General features: G+C 41.5%; 1 protein-coding gene across 2 annotated transcripts in view; it reads right to left on the bottom strand.

Moving 5' to 3' along the window:
* Nucleotides 1-18,908, bottom strand: part of LOC140389628 (serine/threonine-protein kinase ATR-like) — a 119,840-nt gene that overhangs the window by 86,379 nt on the left and 14,553 nt on the right. For both annotated transcript variants that reach the window (XM_072473911.1, XM_072473912.1), the window contains exons 6-13: nucleotides 18,657-18,848; nucleotides 17,937-18,157; nucleotides 14,243-14,398; nucleotides 11,563-11,761; nucleotides 5,038-5,300; nucleotides 3,339-3,532; nucleotides 2,917-3,017; nucleotides 1,770-1,941 (exon numbers count right to left, since the gene is read on the bottom strand). In XM_072473911.1, coding sequence (XP_072330012.1) covers nucleotides 1,770-1,941; nucleotides 2,917-3,017; nucleotides 3,339-3,532; nucleotides 5,038-5,300; nucleotides 11,563-11,761; nucleotides 14,243-14,398; nucleotides 17,937-18,157; nucleotides 18,657-18,848 — 1,498 coding nt within the window. The remainder of the gene's footprint in view (nucleotides 1-1,769; nucleotides 1,942-2,916; nucleotides 3,018-3,338; nucleotides 3,533-5,037; nucleotides 5,301-11,562; nucleotides 11,762-14,242; nucleotides 14,399-17,936; nucleotides 18,158-18,656; nucleotides 18,849-18,908) is intronic.

The following is an 18,908-nucleotide window of genomic DNA, read 5'->3' as shown; positions in this document are numbered from 1 at the left end:
TCTTGTTTAAGAATAGTTAGTGACCCCCATCTCCACCACCTTCTGAGGCAGAGATTTATTTACATCACGTGGCTAAGTTTTTCAGTATTTCTATAATTTAAAATTATCCTGCCCTTTTCCTAGTTTGCTTGCAAGTAATGCAATGGCACAAGATTCAATATCCAGATTATATTTATAATTATTATAACAGTTTTTTGACTGCACAGAACAGAATTGTACAAAGGAGTGGCTGAATAGAAAAAAAAGTGTCCTTTTATCGTACCTTTCACATCTCCAGGATGTCCCGATAGCCAAATAAATACTATTGACGTATAAACATCATGAACAGCCATGTCTAAACAATCAATCATTAACAAAATAGCTTTTGTAGCTCACCTTACAATACCATTTATTTTTCCTTCACAACCCCACCTAATTTGATGCAAATATGACCGTTTGTAACCTTGACTAATTATATATGAAATTGTAATTATTCATATTTATATTCCAAATGTATTTGCATATTACAACTTTCAATATTTAGGTATTTGCAATTCTATAATGACACGATTAGACACAGGAATATAGGAATGGCACAAAGGTCAAGCATTTCTGTCCATGACTATTTTTGAACAAATTCTTTTTGTTGGTCACAGCACTCAAGAGTTAAACTCAATACCTGCAAGAAACAAGGGATTCACATTTAGAATCCAGCATATCAAATGCATAAGTTAGTGCATGTACCTTTTTGTTGCTGAATAATAGGGCGAGACTAATACGATAATAGCTGTAGAGTGCAGATTCATTAGTATCATTCTGACCAGAAATAACTGAAAATTTTGTTGGGCAAAATGTTAGTTCTGTGCAATCGTACACTATTCAAAATAATTGGGACATACAACCCAAGTGATCTACACTATCAGCATTTATAATGAGGTTCTTTGGAAAGTTTGTGTTTTGATTGGCAGTTCTGAAGTTCAGAAACTCATTCATGTCCTTTATTTCAGATTAGATTTTTTTCAGAAGAATTCGGGGTATATCTTAGCTGAATTGCAACCAGAGTTGGTCAATTAGTTAGAAGTATGAAACTAATCAGAGGCTTCATGTCAGCATTTCAAAATGTAAAACGTGAGTTGCCATGTTCCAATAATTCATTTTATTTTGCAGGTTGCTGTAAGAAAGGGACTTTTTCATTTTGGTATTTCAATTAAAAAGTTTATCATATTTTAAAGATAAAGATCGTACTCGTAGTAAATGCATTTGGCTGTATAACCTCAATTACAATTTGATGTAGCTGCTGACGACACCGAGCCCCACCTCACCATCACCTCTCTCAACACATTCACTGTTGTCAAACTGTCAGACTACTTATCCGATGTCCAAAAATGGACAAACTAAACTTCCTCCAACTGAATACTGGGAAGACTGAAGCCAACATTTTTGGTCCATGCTCCAAACTCGGTTCCCAGCTCAGGGATTCCCAAACTGTGGGTTGCGACCCGGAGATAGGTTTGGGGTCGTAAGGTTCCACTCCCTCCGAGGCAGCAATAGCGACTGTGGAGAGGAAAACCAGGACCCACGGGATTTATATCTTTCAGAATTAAGCACAGGGATGTGTCCTAAAGAGTAGTTTAATGATGCAGTGGTCCACATACTTTAAAGTTTGAAAACAACCTGTTCACAGCGGGGGTCCCATCAAAGAATGACTAATGGACACAACGTATTACAGAGAAGAAATACTATACAGTTAACATGGTGTAGGCATATTGGTTGTATCCCCGCAATCTCACCTGGCATATGGGTTTCTTGTATTGGCTAAAGAAGGCCTGCAGCTTCATACCTTTGGCTGCTGCTAGTGCTCTGATCTCTGTATATGCAGCACCAGCAACAAACGTGAACTTTGACAATAAGCAGTGACACAGGTGCAAAAGGGCCAATGGAACCAGGTCTCCTCTGGCAGCTCTATTTTACAACATTAAAAAGGAAAACAGTACACATATATATATTCTTATGTATGGATATTTTTAACTTATTGCTGACGTTTATGCACATAACTGGAGTAAAAACCATCTTAACAAATAATGATGAATTTACACTCTTCTCTGTTGTTCAGTGATTGGTATCTGCATTTTAATCTCCAAGCAGCTTGGAGGAACCAAGAAGATGCTTTGGCAACATTATGGTTTGCTGGGCATTCTATCATCTGCTCAAAGGCAGATCACTAATACAACAGGTTTGTAGTATTACAAAACTGTTAATTGTTGAACCATGTTTGAGCACACAATCCCCACACAGGAGATTGCAGAGTATGATCAGATTGGAAGCAAGACATGTCCACCACAAGGCGGCATGGTAGCACAGTGGTTAGCACTCCTGCTTCACAGCACCGGGGACCCGGGTTCGATTCCTGGCTTGGGTCACTGTCTATGCAGAATCTGCACGTTCTCCCCGTGTCTGCGTTGGTTTCCTCCGGGTGCTCTGGTTTCCTCCCACAAGTCCCGAAAGATGTGCTGTTAGGTGAATTGGACAATCTGAATTCTCCCTCTGTGTACCCAAACAGGCGCCGGAGTGTGGCGACTGGGGGATTTTCACAGTAACTTCATTGCAGTGTTAATGTAAGCCTACTTGTGACACTAATAAAGATTATTATTAAGTAACTCTTCAGGAAGTGGAAAACCAATGCGAGCCAAACTTGGAAGCAATCTGTTTCCCTTATGTCAATGGAGACATAATGAGAGGAATACATCTTGAAACAGAAGTGGGAGGAACATATGATACATGCTTACATATATATATATATATATACAGTTTAATATACATGTTTAACATATAATTCTGGCTTGATTCTATATTTTTAATTGTTCTGCCAGATTTACAGCAGCACACTTCTGGAGGTAAGTAACACTTTACATGAAAGTTCTGAGATTTATTGCTTACCGTCCAATTTCTCTGGTTGTAATAATTAGTGTATCTTTTAACTCATTATTTCTTGAAATCTTAGCAATTGCATATGCTTCCTTCAGTTTAGATACAAGCAGCTAAAATTAAATTTTTAAAAATACAAGTGATATTAATTTATAATTCCATATTAAATGGCATCATAGGCACATAAACGCCCAGTGAGACTCCAGTCAAATACATTCCATTTATATTCCAAATAAACACAGCAAAGCAGTTCATTGTTCTATTCGAATGGAGATGTGTATCCATAAACTACAATACTTCTGATAAATACTTAAATAGCTCTGAATCATAATCAGCGTTTATGTGCCAATTATTTTTTTGAAATATCAAAAACAGAAGAACAAAGCCGCAAAGTCACTACATAACTTTTTCTTTAGAAATTTGACTTTGTTCACCTCTTTCAGTAAACTCTGATTTTCAACATCTTGAGACTCTAACAAATGATGTATTTTTTCACCAAATGCAATTCTGACAGCTTTATCTGAATCTTCCATGAGGTTTAGTATTGCACTGTAAATGGTTTTAGTATCTGAATCCGTTTCCCCCAGATTCACATGTTTACACAGATAGGGAATGTTGCTTATGAAAGCTGTGGAGAAAAAATGACCAAAGTTAATGTATTACTACTAAAACACTGTTTAAATATCACATTCTTATTTTAACCCTTTTAACCCAAGGCAAGGCAAGGCATAGCCTCATAACTACTTAAGTTGTAGCACAAATTTCAAATATTGACTTTTCTCTGAGTGTCTATGAAAAATGCAGATTAAAAACTGTTCCAGAAACTTTGTTATTCGTGCCTTAAGTATTAATTTCGTTTTACAACAAAGTCAAATAAGCAGCATCAAAGAGGAGTCAGCACTCCTAGAGAATAAAGAAACATGTCAAACTAGCTTGTCCCTACTTTACAAATTTAGATTAAAGCAAATTACTGTGGATGCTGGAATCTGAAACAAAAACAGAAAATACTGGACAATCTCAGCAGGTCTGATAGCGTCTGTGGAGAAGGGACCTAACGTTTCGAGTCTGGACGACTGTCGAAGCTGGAGAGAACTGGAAATAGGGGCGGGGCCACAATTTCAGAACTGCTCTAGATACCTTCTTGGATTCAGTGGCATCAGTTGCTCCCATAAGGGAACTGGCCTCTTACTTTTATAGAAACTGACCCACTCTTCCCTACATCTACTTGCACAGCAGCATAAGCCAGGGGTGTAACGATAATTACCCTTGTAACTTGAACTGGATATTCATCCCTTTCACGCATGTGCTGCTTCAATCCCTCCAAATGGGAACCAAGCAAATACTTAGTGAAACTAGGCTTGTTCAGTAAATTGTTAAGCTGCCTATGGTTGCACTGAATGAACCTATCGAACATTTTTACTGGTACAACTTGTCTTTGTGAATTAATTCAAAAAACAAGGAGGACACAAGGGGGCGGTGGCGTAGTGGCACTGTCACTGGACTAGTAATCCAGAGATGCAACGTAATGCTCTGGGGTCCCAGGATCGAATCCCACCATGACAGATAGTGAAATTTGAATTCAATAAAAATCTGGAATTGAAAATGTAATGATGACTATGAAACCATGGCCGATTGGGTTTACTAATGTCCTTCAGGGAAGGAAATCCGCCGTCCTTACCTGGTCTGGCCTACATGTGACTCCAGACCCACACAGCGTTACGGTTGACTCTTAACTGCCCCCAAAGAAAGTGCCTAGCAAGCCACTCAGTTGAAGAGCAATTAAGGATGGGCAACAAATGCTCGCCCAGCCAGCAACGGCCACATCACAAGAGCGAATTTTTTAAAAAATCACTGGGTGACTTCACTCGAGTTAAATGTGATCTTTTTAAACTTTTCTTCCAGCTTTTCAGACCGTAAAAATCTCTGAGGCAGCTTTCTCTCTTCCACCTTCAGTAGCGGAGGCTATAAAGTTTAAGGACCAGTGGCCACAGTAGCACTGATAAAAGTAGATATAAAATTTAAAATGCCAAATGGAACTTAAGTAACATTTGCCGGAGTGTAAAATTGTGCTCAGTGTGCAGACTCCTATTCTCTTTCAGCAAGCAGCTCTCCCTAAACTGATGTAACACTCACCAAGTTTTACTGAAGCAGGCATTGACTTTCCAATTAGCACAAGGAATGGAATAAAAGTTGACGGTCCAACTGCTGGTCCAGCCAGCGCAGACGCACTTCTCACAGTGATATGGCTACACAGGAGTTCACAGCCTTCATTTGTAAGTAGCAAGTCGTTGGTGGGAAGCAACAATTCAGATTTGCCCGAAAGCACACAGGCTAGCTTTCCAACGTTATTGGCTAATTCTTCATGTACCAAGTTGGAATCATCTTGGAGCTTGTTTCTGTAATGTTTTAAAAAGAAGTTATGGGATCAACGTAAAGATTCTGAAATTTTTATGTCAGAGCATTTACTATTTGGAGAATAAAAAATGGTGGTCAAGAAGAAATGAAGAATATGGAAATAGAATTACAGGACATAATCCAGCAGAGCAGGTGGATAAATCTATTTTTAAAAATACAATAATTAGTAAAATAATTTAATTTTGAAAGGGAGTTCCAGTCAGCAGGGGTCAAGGTGGCTGAATGTGTGCTCAACAATATAGAGGATAAAAACAAGAAATAGATCAGAGGAGTGAAGGACACAAAATTAAGTCCCAAAACAGTGCCAGCTGTAGGAGTCAGCATGCAATTCTGCACAGACACTAAAAGAGTGCTGCAGTGATTTCTCAGTATCCAAAAGGTCCAAATGAAAATAGTCATTTGCAAGATGCATCTGTATTAATATATCGAAATGAAATAATTACTTTTACAGACAGTCCATCAAGCCATAATGTTTCTCTAATGTTTAGACTGATTTGTGGTCTAGGGTAGCAAATAGGCTAATAAATTAATAGCCAATCCTAAATCTTCAATATAGACCCTCACTCTTCAGAGTAGTGGAAATCAATTTTTAAAAAAATATATATTTTTATTGATTTCCAAAAGAGGAAAGGAGCAGGTAAAAAAAAGTTGAATACATCTCCCCTCCAATAAACAGACAAAAACTATAAAATGAACGGTCGACAGTAATTAACTCTTTAAAGAAACAAACAAATGGTTATCATCAACAAAAACATTCCTCAATGGATCCTCTTGTGGCATACTTCATCCTCTCCAAATATAGAAAATATATTGTGTCTTCCAACCACGATGAAGCATTGGGTGGCTTGGGGGACTTCCAGGTTAATAAAATTCGCCTGCGGGCTATTATTGAAGCAAATGCAATGAGGTCTGCCTCAATCTTAGTGAAACTGACCAGAGCAGATGAGACTCCAAATATGGCTATCAAAGGACAAGGCTGTTGGTCAATATCTAGGGCAGCATGGTAGCACAGTGGTTAGCACTATGGCTTCACAGCGCCAGGGTCCCAGGTTCGATTCCCGCTTGGATCAGTGTCTGTGTGGAGTCTGCACTTTCTCCCTGTGTCTGCGTGGGTTTCCTCCGGCTGCTCCGGTTTCCTCCCACAGTCCAAAGATGTGCAGGTTTGCTGGATTGGCCATGCTAAATTGCCCTTAGGTTAGATGGGGTTGCTGGGTTACGGGGATAGGATGGAGATGTAGGCTTAAGTAGGGTGCTCTTTCCAAGAGCCGGTGAGACTTAATGGGCCGAATGGCCTCCTTCTGCACTGTAAATTCTATGATTCTATGATAACATTGGATGACCAAAAACCGGCGGGCTTCAGGCATGATCAGGTATGGTTTGCAAGATTGAGTGAGCACCTGTCGCATTTGTGGTTTGTGTTGGCCTTGATAAAGTGAATTCTGTGCAGAACGTTAAACTGAATTAAGCTTAACCGAGCCCAGGAGGATTTGGAGTTGACCCTAAAAAGGGCTCCTCCCACCAGTCATCTGTAAGATTGAGCCCAAGCTCCACTTCTCAATCATTTCTTACATTGTGGAGAGGGGATGATCCAGAGGTTATCATGAGATTGCACAACCGTGAAATAATCACAGCTGATTTGAGGCAATGACAAAATCCCTTCTAACAATGTACTTGCGAGATAGTTGAGGAAAGGATGGACCATGCGAGTGAACACTACAGGCTTGAAAATAGCACTAAAGACTAGATTTAGGTAAATTAAATTTGGCTGCAAGCTCACTAAAGCTGGCAAAGTTCCCATCCACCAACAAGTCAGTAAAACTTGCACGGTAACATAGTGGTTAGCACAATTGTTTCACAGCTCCAGGATCCCAGGTTCGATTCCCGGCGTGGGTCACTGTCTGTGTGGAGTCTGTACGTCCTCCTCGTGTCTGCGTGGGTTTCCTCCGGGTGCTCTGGTTTCCTCCCACAGTCCAAAGATGTGCAGGTTAGGTGGATTGGCCATGCTAAATTGCCCTTAGCGCCCAAAATTGCCCTTAGTGTTGGATGGGGTTACTGGGTTATGGGGATAGGGTGGAGGTGTGGACTTGGGTAGGGTGCTCTTTCCAAGAGCCGGTGCAGACTCGATGGGCTGAATGGCCTCCTTCTGCACTGTAAATTCTATGATTCTATGAAAACGATTGAGTCCCTTCTTCCTCCACAAGGCAAATGTCAAGTCAAGCATGGAGGGCAAGAATAAGTGAATAATTACAAAAAGGGCTCAATAGTGAAGGAGTGAAGAGTTTAAAACGCTACTGGAATTGTTTCCATATTTTTAAAGTAGAAATCACAATGGGGTCTGACGTGTATTTAGAGGAAAGGGTAGCAGGGCACAAATTAAGGCAGGAAGAACGGATGAGCAGCAGGAGTACACTTCCATAAGACACCAGTTTAAACTTGAATCATGACACCGTGTTAAAATCTTTTGAATATTGGCCCAATAATAGTACAGTAGGTTAGCTAGCCCACCAACCAGTCTTCGTCTTTGACGTATTGCTCTAGCAACTCGAGGAGTTCTGCCTGTCCATATAAATGTTGATATCAGCTTGTTAAGATAAAATAATTTTGGGAGAACAATAAGGAGACATTGGAAAAGATCAAGAATCTTGGCAGAATGTTCATTTTTATGGATTGAATTCTGCCAGCTAAGAAAAGAGGCAAACTATCCCAGCACTGCAAATCCGCTTGAATTTTGGTGACCAGGCTTGTAAGATTTGTTCTATGAAGAGTCGCAAGATGTTATGTTCACACCTAAATCACAAAAACCAACACCAGATATACGAAACGCAAAGCTCTTGGGGGATTTGTTTGCCACTAGAATTGATTGGGAAACGCTCACTTTTGTTGATATTCAATTTATAGCCAGAGAACAAGCCAAAGGCACTGAAAATACTCATTATGCCATCAACACAGGGAACAGGGATAGTGATATAGAATAAGAGGTCATCAGCATATGAGGACACATGGTGCTCGAAAGATATCTATTAGCAGTGTGGACAACTTTAAGGCTATTGACAGGGTTCTATCACCAGGGCAAAGAACAGTAGGGACACAGGGACCCTAAAGGGATCAGGGGTTATGGGGAGAAGGCAGGAGAATGGGGATGAGAAAATATCAGCCATGATTGAATGGCGGAGCAGACTTAATGGGCTGAGTGGCCTAATTCTGCTCCTCTGTCTTATGGTCTTGACGGGTTCCCCTGGATAAGGGTAAGTACTCTGAGTGTTCAGAGTTAGTGTGCACACTTGCGCTAGGGGAGATATGAATAATAATAATCTTTATTGTCACAAGTAGGCTGACATGAACACGGCAATGAAGTTACTGTGAAAAGCCCCTAGTCGCCACATTCCGGCGCCTGTTCGGGTACACGGAGGGAAAATTCATTACGTCCAAATTACCTAACAGCACGTCTTTCAGGACTTGTGCGAGGAAACCAGAGCACCTGGAGGAAACGCACACAGACACGGGGAGAACGTGCAGATTCTGCACAGACCATGATCTAAGCCGGGAATTGAACCTGGGACCCTGGTGCTGTGAAGCAACAGTGCTAACCACTGTGCTACCGTGTCGCCCACTAAAGGCGAAACTATGAAGTAAATTTTGGACCAAACTCAAATTTACCCAAAATTGCAAACCGATAATCCCATTCCACCGGGTCAATAGCCTTCCCCACGTCCAGCGAGAGACCAACTTCAGGGACAGTCAAGGCACTTGGGGAAAATATGTCAAGAAGACATACATTTGAGGATAAGTAAGTAAATTGAATGGAAAAGGAAGCAAAGCCAAAAGGATCTATTACATAATGAAGATGGCCAAATACAAAAAGGTCTTTGATTACTGTCAACACAGGAAATCTCTCCCACTCCACTCTATCCCTAGAGCAATCATCACACTCCCCAACCACGAAAACAAAAACCCAAAAGTGTGATAATAAACTTTTAAATAAATAAAACCATGAATCAAATCCTAAGCTTGCCATTGTAAACAAGACAAGCAGCAGGTAATCCGTCTTATATGTCATCCATTGACTAACCAACCTTGTTAATGGGCATACCACTGATATATGAGCTATATGCTATATAATACACCATTAGAAAGTTACATGTTCTCACCACTTAGTAAGAGTTCTAGTGTAAACAGACAATCGAGCATGCCCTTAATTTTTTGCATATTAAGTGGCCGGTACAGGTATTCAAACAGATGACACAAAAAACAAAACCACAAACTTAATAAGCCAGTCAAGAATTAAGTATGCAAAGTGATTAGCACTGCTGCCTCACGGTGCTGAGGACCCGAGTTTGATCCCGGCCCCGGGTCACTGTCCCCGAGGGGTTTGCACATTCTCCCCATGTCTGCGTGGGTGTCACCCCTACAACCCACAGGTTAGGTGGATTGGCCACGTAAAAGTGCCCCTTAATTGGATATTATTTTTAAAGGAATTAAGTATGCGTTGTTGAAGGAGTCTGCCTCTGGTGTATCAAAGAGGTGATCTTATCCGTTAAATGTGATGAGGAGCCGGGCAAGATGAATCAGCCCGAAGCTGATTCCTTTCCTGTGCAGCATGGACTTGATATTGTTGAATGCAGAACACTTCCTTGCCAGGTTTGTCCCCATGTATTGGTCGATCCTGATTTGGGTGGCCCTGTCATATCGCAGAGCTCCTTTGCCTTTGTATTAATGGAACAGGACTACAATAGTTTGGTGGGGGTCACGAGGGCAAAGGACATGGTCTAGCTCCAGGGGTTTAGAGAATGCATCTTCACCCACCGCCTTCTTGAATAATTTTGACATCAACTATGTTTGGGCTCAGCTGTCAGACCCTTCTGGGAAACCATCAATGCGTAGGTTTTTTGTCTTGACCGGTTTTCCAGGTCATCGTCTTCACCCTGCAACGACATGCTCTCTTTAATCGTTGCAGACAGCTTGGACTCCAGTGTACTGACCCTGTTGCTGTGGACCGAAAAGATGTTGGTAAGGGTGCCGGCGAGAGTCAAATAGTGTCAAGGGAGGACTGAACAGGACCCAGCGATTCTTCCAATTAATTTTTCCGCTCCAGCACTAAACGTCATCAGAATTGTCGAGCTCAGTGACCAGAATATCGCTCAGAGTTTTGGTTGTTAGAAGTGTGGGGGAGCCAGTTGCCGCCTTAGATGGAGCCATCACGGCAGGAGTATCTTTATCATTTAATATTTTCCAGCCTGTATGATTTAAGTTCTTGGGCATATTTTTTAAAACTTGTTCCTGGAGGCCTGGCATGGCGGCAAATAACAGTATACAGATGCATTAAAAAAGAACTTGTAAAAAGAATCGTTGGGAGAAACACCATGTACTCTTCCCCAACATCGCGCAAACGGAGGTCTCGCAGAAATCAATTCTGTCAGTCAACTGTAAACATGCCTACAGCTCAATTTTCGGAGCCCCACTCTTGCAATTGGTGATCCCTGTCCCAATTCCTGCTCCACAACTGTCTTGGTCAGCCCCGACTGCCTGCTTTTCACCACGCCACTAAATATCGTCATTAGCAGGCTGGCACTCCAACGCCAAGTCATAGAATCCCTGTAGTGCAGAAGGAGGCTCTGAAAGTGACCGACCCTCTGAAAGTGCACCCTACCTAAGCCCACACCCCCAACCTATCCCCATAATCCAGTAATCCCACCTTTTGGATACTAACGTGCAATTTAGCATGGCCAATGCACCTAACCTGCAAATCTTTGGACTGTGGGAGGAAACTGGAGCACCCGGAGGAAACCCACGTAGCCACGAGGAGAATGTGCAAACTCCACAGACAGACAGTCACCCAAGGCTGTAAATCACTCGGGTCCCTGGCTCTGTGAAGCAGCGGTGCTAATCACTGTGCCCCAAAACTGTTTACTAACTCGCATACCGTTCACTTTAATAGCTGATGGGCTCAGAAATAGTTAGCATAACCCTGTAGAACCATAGAAAAATCATGGCACCGAAAGAGGCCATTCAGTCCATATATTATTGCCAAATATCATTCAAAGTAAATTACTGACTACATCACACTCTCATAACGTTGCTCAAATGTGTTTTACAACATTAAGCGTTATATAGAAAACAGTTTGGCAAAGATTATATTTAAAATGAAGCAATTGTTTGTACTATTAATTCATAGCTTGCTGTCAAACACTCAGGGAAAAACTAAAATCTGTTTTGTGTTTCCTTCAAATTTATAAAAGCACATACACAAGAACCTCCTCAATGAGGGAATGTGATTTAGCACCGAGGTAATGCAGTAATATGGGAAATCCCTGCACGGAGCCTGCACGGGTGACTTCACTGGAGCTCTGCAGAGACCATCTGTGTATCGCTGTTCTCCAATCAGGACATACGTCGCTGTGTAGCAAAGAAAGCAGGTAGACACATTTTGCCTGGTTCTGTTTCGCTGTGGGACATAATAGGATCAGAAATCAGAGTGAGAAAAATATATTGAAAAGTAGTGAACTGCACAACAGTCTCAAGGCAATAACCAGCAATAACTTTTCAGACTGGTTTAGATCCAATATTTATTTAATTAACAGAGGCAGTTTTAAGTGATCTATATTTGAATTGTTTAATGTTAAAAATAAAGTGCAACGGGCAGCATGGTGGTGCAGTGGTTAGCACTGCTGCCTCACGGCACTGAGGACCCGGGTTCGATCCCGGCCCCGGGTCACTGTCTGTGTGGAGTTTGCACATTCTCCCACTGTCTGTGTGGGTCTCACCCCCACAACCCAAAGATGTGCAGGTGGATTGGCCACGCTAAATTGGAATTTCAAAAAAAGGAAATAAGGAAGGGTAAACCTAAAGTTAGATTCATGCCAGATAAAGATGTTTGAATCTGGGCACTTTGGTTTCAGATAAAACTGTGCTTCATTAGAAGGGGCTAAGGAGTGAAAAGTAAACAAGTTGGGGAGAAGTAGAAGTTGTTGCCTAGCAACCAGGGGTACCTTTATATTCGGACGGCTTTTGAGTTTAGTCATAACTGGATATATAGCAGTTGGAGTTAGATTGTGAAAGGGGAAGGCAGCTCTGCTAAAAGCATGTTGGTTATTGAAAGCTAGATAGGGAAGGTCTCTCTCAGCTTTGCCAAAAGAAAAGCCATGGAGTAATGGTTGAGAGAACAGATGCTGAAAACTTAAAGAAAAGCTAGTTAAGGAAACTACAGAAATGAAGAGATGTTCCCAGGAAGTCTGAAGTTAAAGAAACAAAGAACTGTTTTGGAGAGCAGGATACTGCTTCTGAAAGTCAAAGTCAGACTGTGCAAGAGAAGAGTTCATGAGACTGGTTACAGACAAGTCACATATCTGAAGCAATTGATGTCCTTATTCCAGTGTTTGAAGCTGTTTATATTCTGTTAATATTCTGTTTGGGACAGAGCACCTGAATTTGTGTAAACGGAATTCAGACAAAAGAAACCTGAAAGGACAGTTGGAAAACCTGGAGTTGGGTTCCTTGTTAAAAGTGAAATACAGGTTTTGTTTGAAAGACTAGCTGGAAAACCTGGAATGGATTCTTAATGCAAACAGCTGATGGAAAGCATTGTTGAAAGAAGGTTTAAAACATGTATTTTTGGGAGTGGAGTTTGGAAACACTTATGTGACAATCACCTGGTGTGGATTGAGAGAGAAATCTACAGAAGATTGGATGAGTGGCATCAGCCATTTGGTTTCAGAGAGGGGGTTATCTTTGAAAACTGTGTACATTTGGGAAGCTAAGAGGGAAGTAAAGGACGATTGTATCATAATTTTTTTTCTTCTTGTTAAAACTATTGAGTGGTCCTGTGACACTCCACATTTCCTAAAAGTATAAGTTTCGATTTTTTAAGCCAGCATTCCAATCTGGGATATTCCTATCCAGTTAGAATATTAACTGGGATCATAACACCTGATCTTTGCCACTGTGGTTTGACATCTCATATATTTTTATGGGCAGGTACCAAGGAAAGGACACAGCCTGAAGTAGATACAGAAATGAATCAGGGTGTCAACATGGGAACATATTTACTGTGAAACTTATTTCTTCTTCATTTGGGTTCTGAAGCCACTGGAGCCAGATCTTTGCCATTTCCATCTCTCTGTGCCTTACCCAGTGCACAGTTGCTTCAGTTATTCACACATTCGCTTTTGTCTCTTATTTTAAAAAATTCTCTCATTATACTTCCCAGTGACTGAGAGATATTAATGTGAGACAATCAACCATCTTCTATTTTACTTTTAAACACTCGGCTAGTTATTCTACATCCTCTCATATGCAATGCACCTGTGTTTGTTTGTGCAACTTTCCCTCCTTGTTTCCTCTTCCCTTTGTTCTGCTCTTTTTTCAATGCAAGTCAATATATTTTATATGAGTAACTCAGGAACTGCAGGCATGGACAGGATTCCCTCCGGGAAGTAATTCGACGGGATTTTACATTGGGGCGGACAGGAAGCCTCACCTTTCCCAGCTGAGATCTTCAGTGGCAAATTAATGACCTCCGGACCTCTCTCCCCGTCAGCCCGGAGATCCTGATCGCCCCCACTGGCCTTCCTTTCCATCCCCACCCTATGACACTTAGCTCTGTTGGTCTTGACCTCTGGCAGCTTTGAGGAGTGTCTCTTCTGGCCACTGCAATGCTGTTGCTGGTGGGACTGGAGAGCTGCTGGCCAGTCAGATTGGCTGGCAGCTCTCCAAGGCGGGGCTTCCTCCCGACTGAGGGACGGAAGTTCTGCCTTCAGCCAATTAATGCTCATTAGAGTGCAAATTGGAAGCAGAGCTCTCCAAAATCAACAGGGATGTGTTCTCTGCCGACTCTTCGGATGATGGGTCCGTGTCCCTCCCATCATAAAATTTCAGACCAGACGTATTGTACATTTGAATGAAACTTAGCTGTAATTACTGTACTTACAGAAACTGCTTGACAAATGCTGACTGAGGGATACCAGGTCAGAACTGAAACCAACAGATGTGAAAGCTGCATCGGTACTGTGTTTGTGAATCCATGGTAATGACAGAAAATCACAAAGCGTCTGAAGTGTGTCTTTGTTCCCATGACCTTGGACAACTGACAAAATATAAAATCTTGAAATTAACTTCCTAAAAACATAGACACGAAAACCTAACAAGATTCATTTAGCAAAATACATTCATTTTGTAAATTTGTGTGGGATACTTATTGAAACTACTGCTATTAGTCTCTTGCAAATATTGCACTAAAGATGTTACTTTTCTCAATAGTTTCTTACAATTGGCGTAGCACTCAGCACTGAAAAACTGGAGCTTTGAACAATTTTGAACTCAAAAATATGATCTGGGTCTAGAAATATTATAGAAATTGGAATCATACCATGTCCTTATTATACATCTCAACAAAATGTAAGTTCAAATCATTTATTAAATCAAAACTGGTTTTAGATGTTCAAAATCATTCCAGTTTTAATATTTTACATGGGACCCATCATCACTCAAACTGGAGCACATTTTCACAGAACCCATTTCACCAGAGTTCCTAAGCCATTACAGCCTGTTCTGCACTGCTATTTACATCTTTACCTGCCTTGCTCACACCCAGCTCCTTCAGTTACTCACACATTCTCTTTTCTGGTAGATCAAAATCAGGGCAGGACCTATTCAGTTAATGGTAGGGAGTGGGGGACAGTTACAGAACAAAGAGATCGAGGAGTGCAGGTTCATAGATCCTTGAAGATGGACTCTCAGGTGGACAGAGTGGCGAAGAAGGCAGCATGCTCGGTTTTATTGGTCAGAATGTTGAATACAGGAGTTGGGACATCTTGGTGAAGTTGTACAAGACATTGGTAAGACCACACATGGAATATTGTGTTCAGTTTGGGTCACCCTATTATAGGAAGGATATTGTTAAACTAGAAAGAACGCAGAAGACATTTACGAGGATGCTACCGGGACTTCATGGTCTGAGTTATAAGGAGAGGCTGGATAGACTGGGACCTTTTTCCCTGGAGCGAAGGAGGCTTAGAGGTGATCTTATAGAGGTCTACAAACTAATGAGAAGCATAGATAAGGTAGATAGATAGTTGACATCTTTTCCCAACGGTAGAGGAGCCTAGAACTAGAGGGTATAGGCTTAAGGTGAGAGGAGAGAGATACAAAAGAGACCAGAGGGGACATTTCTTCACACAGAGGGTGGTGAGCATCTGGAACAGGCGGCCAGATGCAGTGGTAGAGGCGGGTACAATTTTGTCTTTTAAAAAGCAGTTAGACAGTTACATGGGCAGGGTGGGTATAGACGGATATGGGCCAAATGCAGGCACGTGGGACTAGCTTAGTGATAGAAACTGGGCGGCATGGACCAGCTGGGCCTGTTTCCATGCTGTAAACATCTATGACTCTTAATAATTTTTTTTCCTTTATTTTTTAAAATAAATTTAGAGTACCCAATTCATTTTGTTTCCAATTACGGGGCAGTTTAGCGTGGCCAATCCACCTACCCTGCACATCTTTGGGTTGTGGGGGCGAAACCCACACAAACACGGGGGGAACGTGCAACCTCCACACGGACAGTGACCAGAGCCGGGATCAAGCCTGGGACCTCGGCGCCGTGAGACTGCAGTGCTACCACTGCGCCACCGTGCTGCCCGTGACTCTTAATCATTAATTTCTCTCATTATACTATCCATTGTCAATGCTTCATTAAAGCTCCAATTTTTTGTAATTTGAGCTTTGCAGGACATTGAACCATAGATCTCAATCATAACAGTCATTGAACCATAAATCTCATCATTGGTGTCACCAGCACACAGGTTAGCATGTTAAAGTCAAATCCCTGGGAGTATAAGATGAGTGAAACAATTGAATGGGGGTTAAAGTACAGGAATTGGCACAAACACTTTAACCAATGTCCTGAAAGTAGTGGCATATAAAATTTCAATTCTCAGATATTCAGCACACACGCACGTCCAACATGAGTTGCTGGAAGCAATCAGGGGAGGGGGAATAAAGCTAAAATTTCTCTTTCCCTACTGATGTGCCAGATCAGATACAGATAGTGTTCAGAGCACGCTAGTTACTGATCCTTGGCAAATTGCTAGTAATGAAGAGTGTAATTATAAAAAGAACCATCAAGGACACTTTACCCAATTACCCTCAATTATTTGAGTAAAAGCTACCTTTAAAATTGACATTTTTTTCATTTGCGATCCTGATGTGAAAAAAGACTTGCATTTAGATAGCATCTTTCACAACCTCAGAAAATTAAAGCCAATTAAATACTTCTTAAGTGAATTCATTGTTCTATCACAGGAAACACAGCAGCCAAAAAAACACACAGTAAGGTCCCACAAACAGCAATGTGATCATGACCCGATTATCTTATTTTAGTGATGTTGATATAGGGATAAATACTGGTCAGAACACCCGGGATAATTCCCTTGATGTTCTTCAAAACAGCGCCATGGAGCTTTTAGGTCCACCTCAGAGAGCAGATGGGCCTCAGTTTAACACATCTTTGCGAATGAAGCACACCCTCAGAACTGCACTGAAGTGTCATCTTAGATTTATATGCTCAAGTCTCCAAATTGAGACTTGAACCCACAATCCTCAAGATCAGGGTGCAACCCATAGCAATGGCTGATGCACGGTTGGCACGGACAATGCTACCACATTTGCTGCCTGCAAAAGTAGTGCTACAGTATTAAAAGTCAACAAGCTGCATGCATGAGTCACATGCAGGGCAGACTGGGGCAGATTCCTTCCCTCATTTGGTTTTCAGAAAATCCTTCCTACTGCTAGCTCATAAATTGTCAGATACATTGAATTCAACTTTACTACTTGCCACAGTGAGATTTGAACCCATTACCTGAATAATAACCACTAATCAAAATAAACATGTACAGTAAATCTGTCACAGAAGTCCCCAGCAGCCCCCAAAACTCATGTTTTCGCATATTCGCAGTGTGCAAGTTGACCTCTTTTCTGCCACAACATGCTTTACTTACATTTTTGTCAGCCTCAATTTTTCTTCCCACAAATGCATATTTTACTCACTGGTACCGTACAATTAAGTGCAATGGATCAAGCATGTGATACAGGCTGTGTTACAAAGGTGTGTGGGGGTTTAAGCCACTCTTTGCTTTAGAAACAGATGACATTTCAAAATGGCGACCACCCACATGGGTATTTCACTTTTATACTCAGCCCATTTTTGGAAGGATTTTTTCCAAGACTTGAAAGGTGGATTTATATGCCAACATGAAGGAGGCCATTCGGCCCATCGAGTCTGCGCCGGCTCTTGGAAAGAGCACCCTACCCAAGGTCAGCACCTCCACCCTATCCCCACAACCCAGTAACCCCACCCAACACTAAAGGCAATTTTGGACACTATCATGGCCAATCCACCTAACCTGCACATCTTTGGGCTGTGGGAGGAAACCGGAGCACCCGGAGGAAACCCACGCACACACGGGGAGGATGTGCAGACTCCGCACAGACAGTGACCCAAGCCGAAATCGAATCTGGGATCCTGGAGCTGTGAAGCAATTGTGCTGTCCACAATGCTACCGTGCTGCCCTTATTGTACCAATATTCCTCACATTAAACTACCAACATTAAATATCTACTTCACCTACCTTGCAAGTAGATTGCAGCATCGATTATTTTTAATAATCTATCAACTAACTGTCCGAATTCTTCAACTTTGGAAGCAGTGCTCAGTTGTTTTCTGCCACATTCTAGGACTTGTGTAAACATCTCAAATGTTGTCCAAATCAGTTGTATTTTCATTGTCGAAATTCCAGTGGAACATTGTATCTTCCCAGCGGAGTTTTCACTTGTTTTGATTCTGTCAGCACTGAACAGAAAGAGATTGCAATGTTTGTTTTAGTGAAGACAAATCGAATTTCAACTCAAGTAGATTGCTGCGAAAGGCCATGCATTGCACCGCAATATGCCTGATAATGTTTTTTGATTCCACTTTTTACCATTTGAAAATTACTTGGGGAAGTACGAGGGCAAAGGCTTAACCATCGGGTTCTTTGTACCTTTGAAGGCGTGGGCTTTCACCCAAACTTCCTGAGTGCAAGTATGCCGAGGATAAGCAAACAATGGTTATATAACTATTCTTGATATTTATGCTCAAATATGTGACCAAACACTGGTTTCCATTTCAGCATATAGACACATCTAAGAAGAGACTTGCAAAGTCTTGTGACAAATAACCATAACAAACGGTTGGAGAACGTTTAGTGCTCATTTCCCCCAAGGCCAGGATGTTAGAAGTAGACGGCTGAAGTACTGAAGAGTGGAACAACTGTGAGAAAGAATAAACATAGATCAAAACTACTTTGTACCTGTCTGAAACTCCTTGGTCACAGAATGCTGTACACAAAGCAGCCAAACGAAATATAACTGTGATGCCCTCCAGTGCAGTTATGGCCTTCTCATGTGACTGAACCTTCTCCAGCAAGCTGATCAACGATGTGAGTCTCTCGCACATTGCCCACCATAACTTGCTCTTGAATTTTATTTCCACTGGACCAAATCTACAAGAACCAGATTTGCATGAAAAAACATTGAAAAACAATTTCTGAAAATAAATGTAT

Source organism: Scyliorhinus torazame, chromosome 14 (assembly GCF_047496885.1).
Source record: "Scyliorhinus torazame isolate Kashiwa2021f chromosome 14, sScyTor2.1, whole genome shotgun sequence".
In the NCBI taxonomy this organism is placed as follows: domain Eukaryota; kingdom Metazoa; phylum Chordata; class Chondrichthyes; order Carcharhiniformes; family Scyliorhinidae; genus Scyliorhinus; species Scyliorhinus torazame.
Note: the sequence above shows the minus strand (reverse complement) of the source record. Positions and strands in the feature narration are given on the sequence as shown.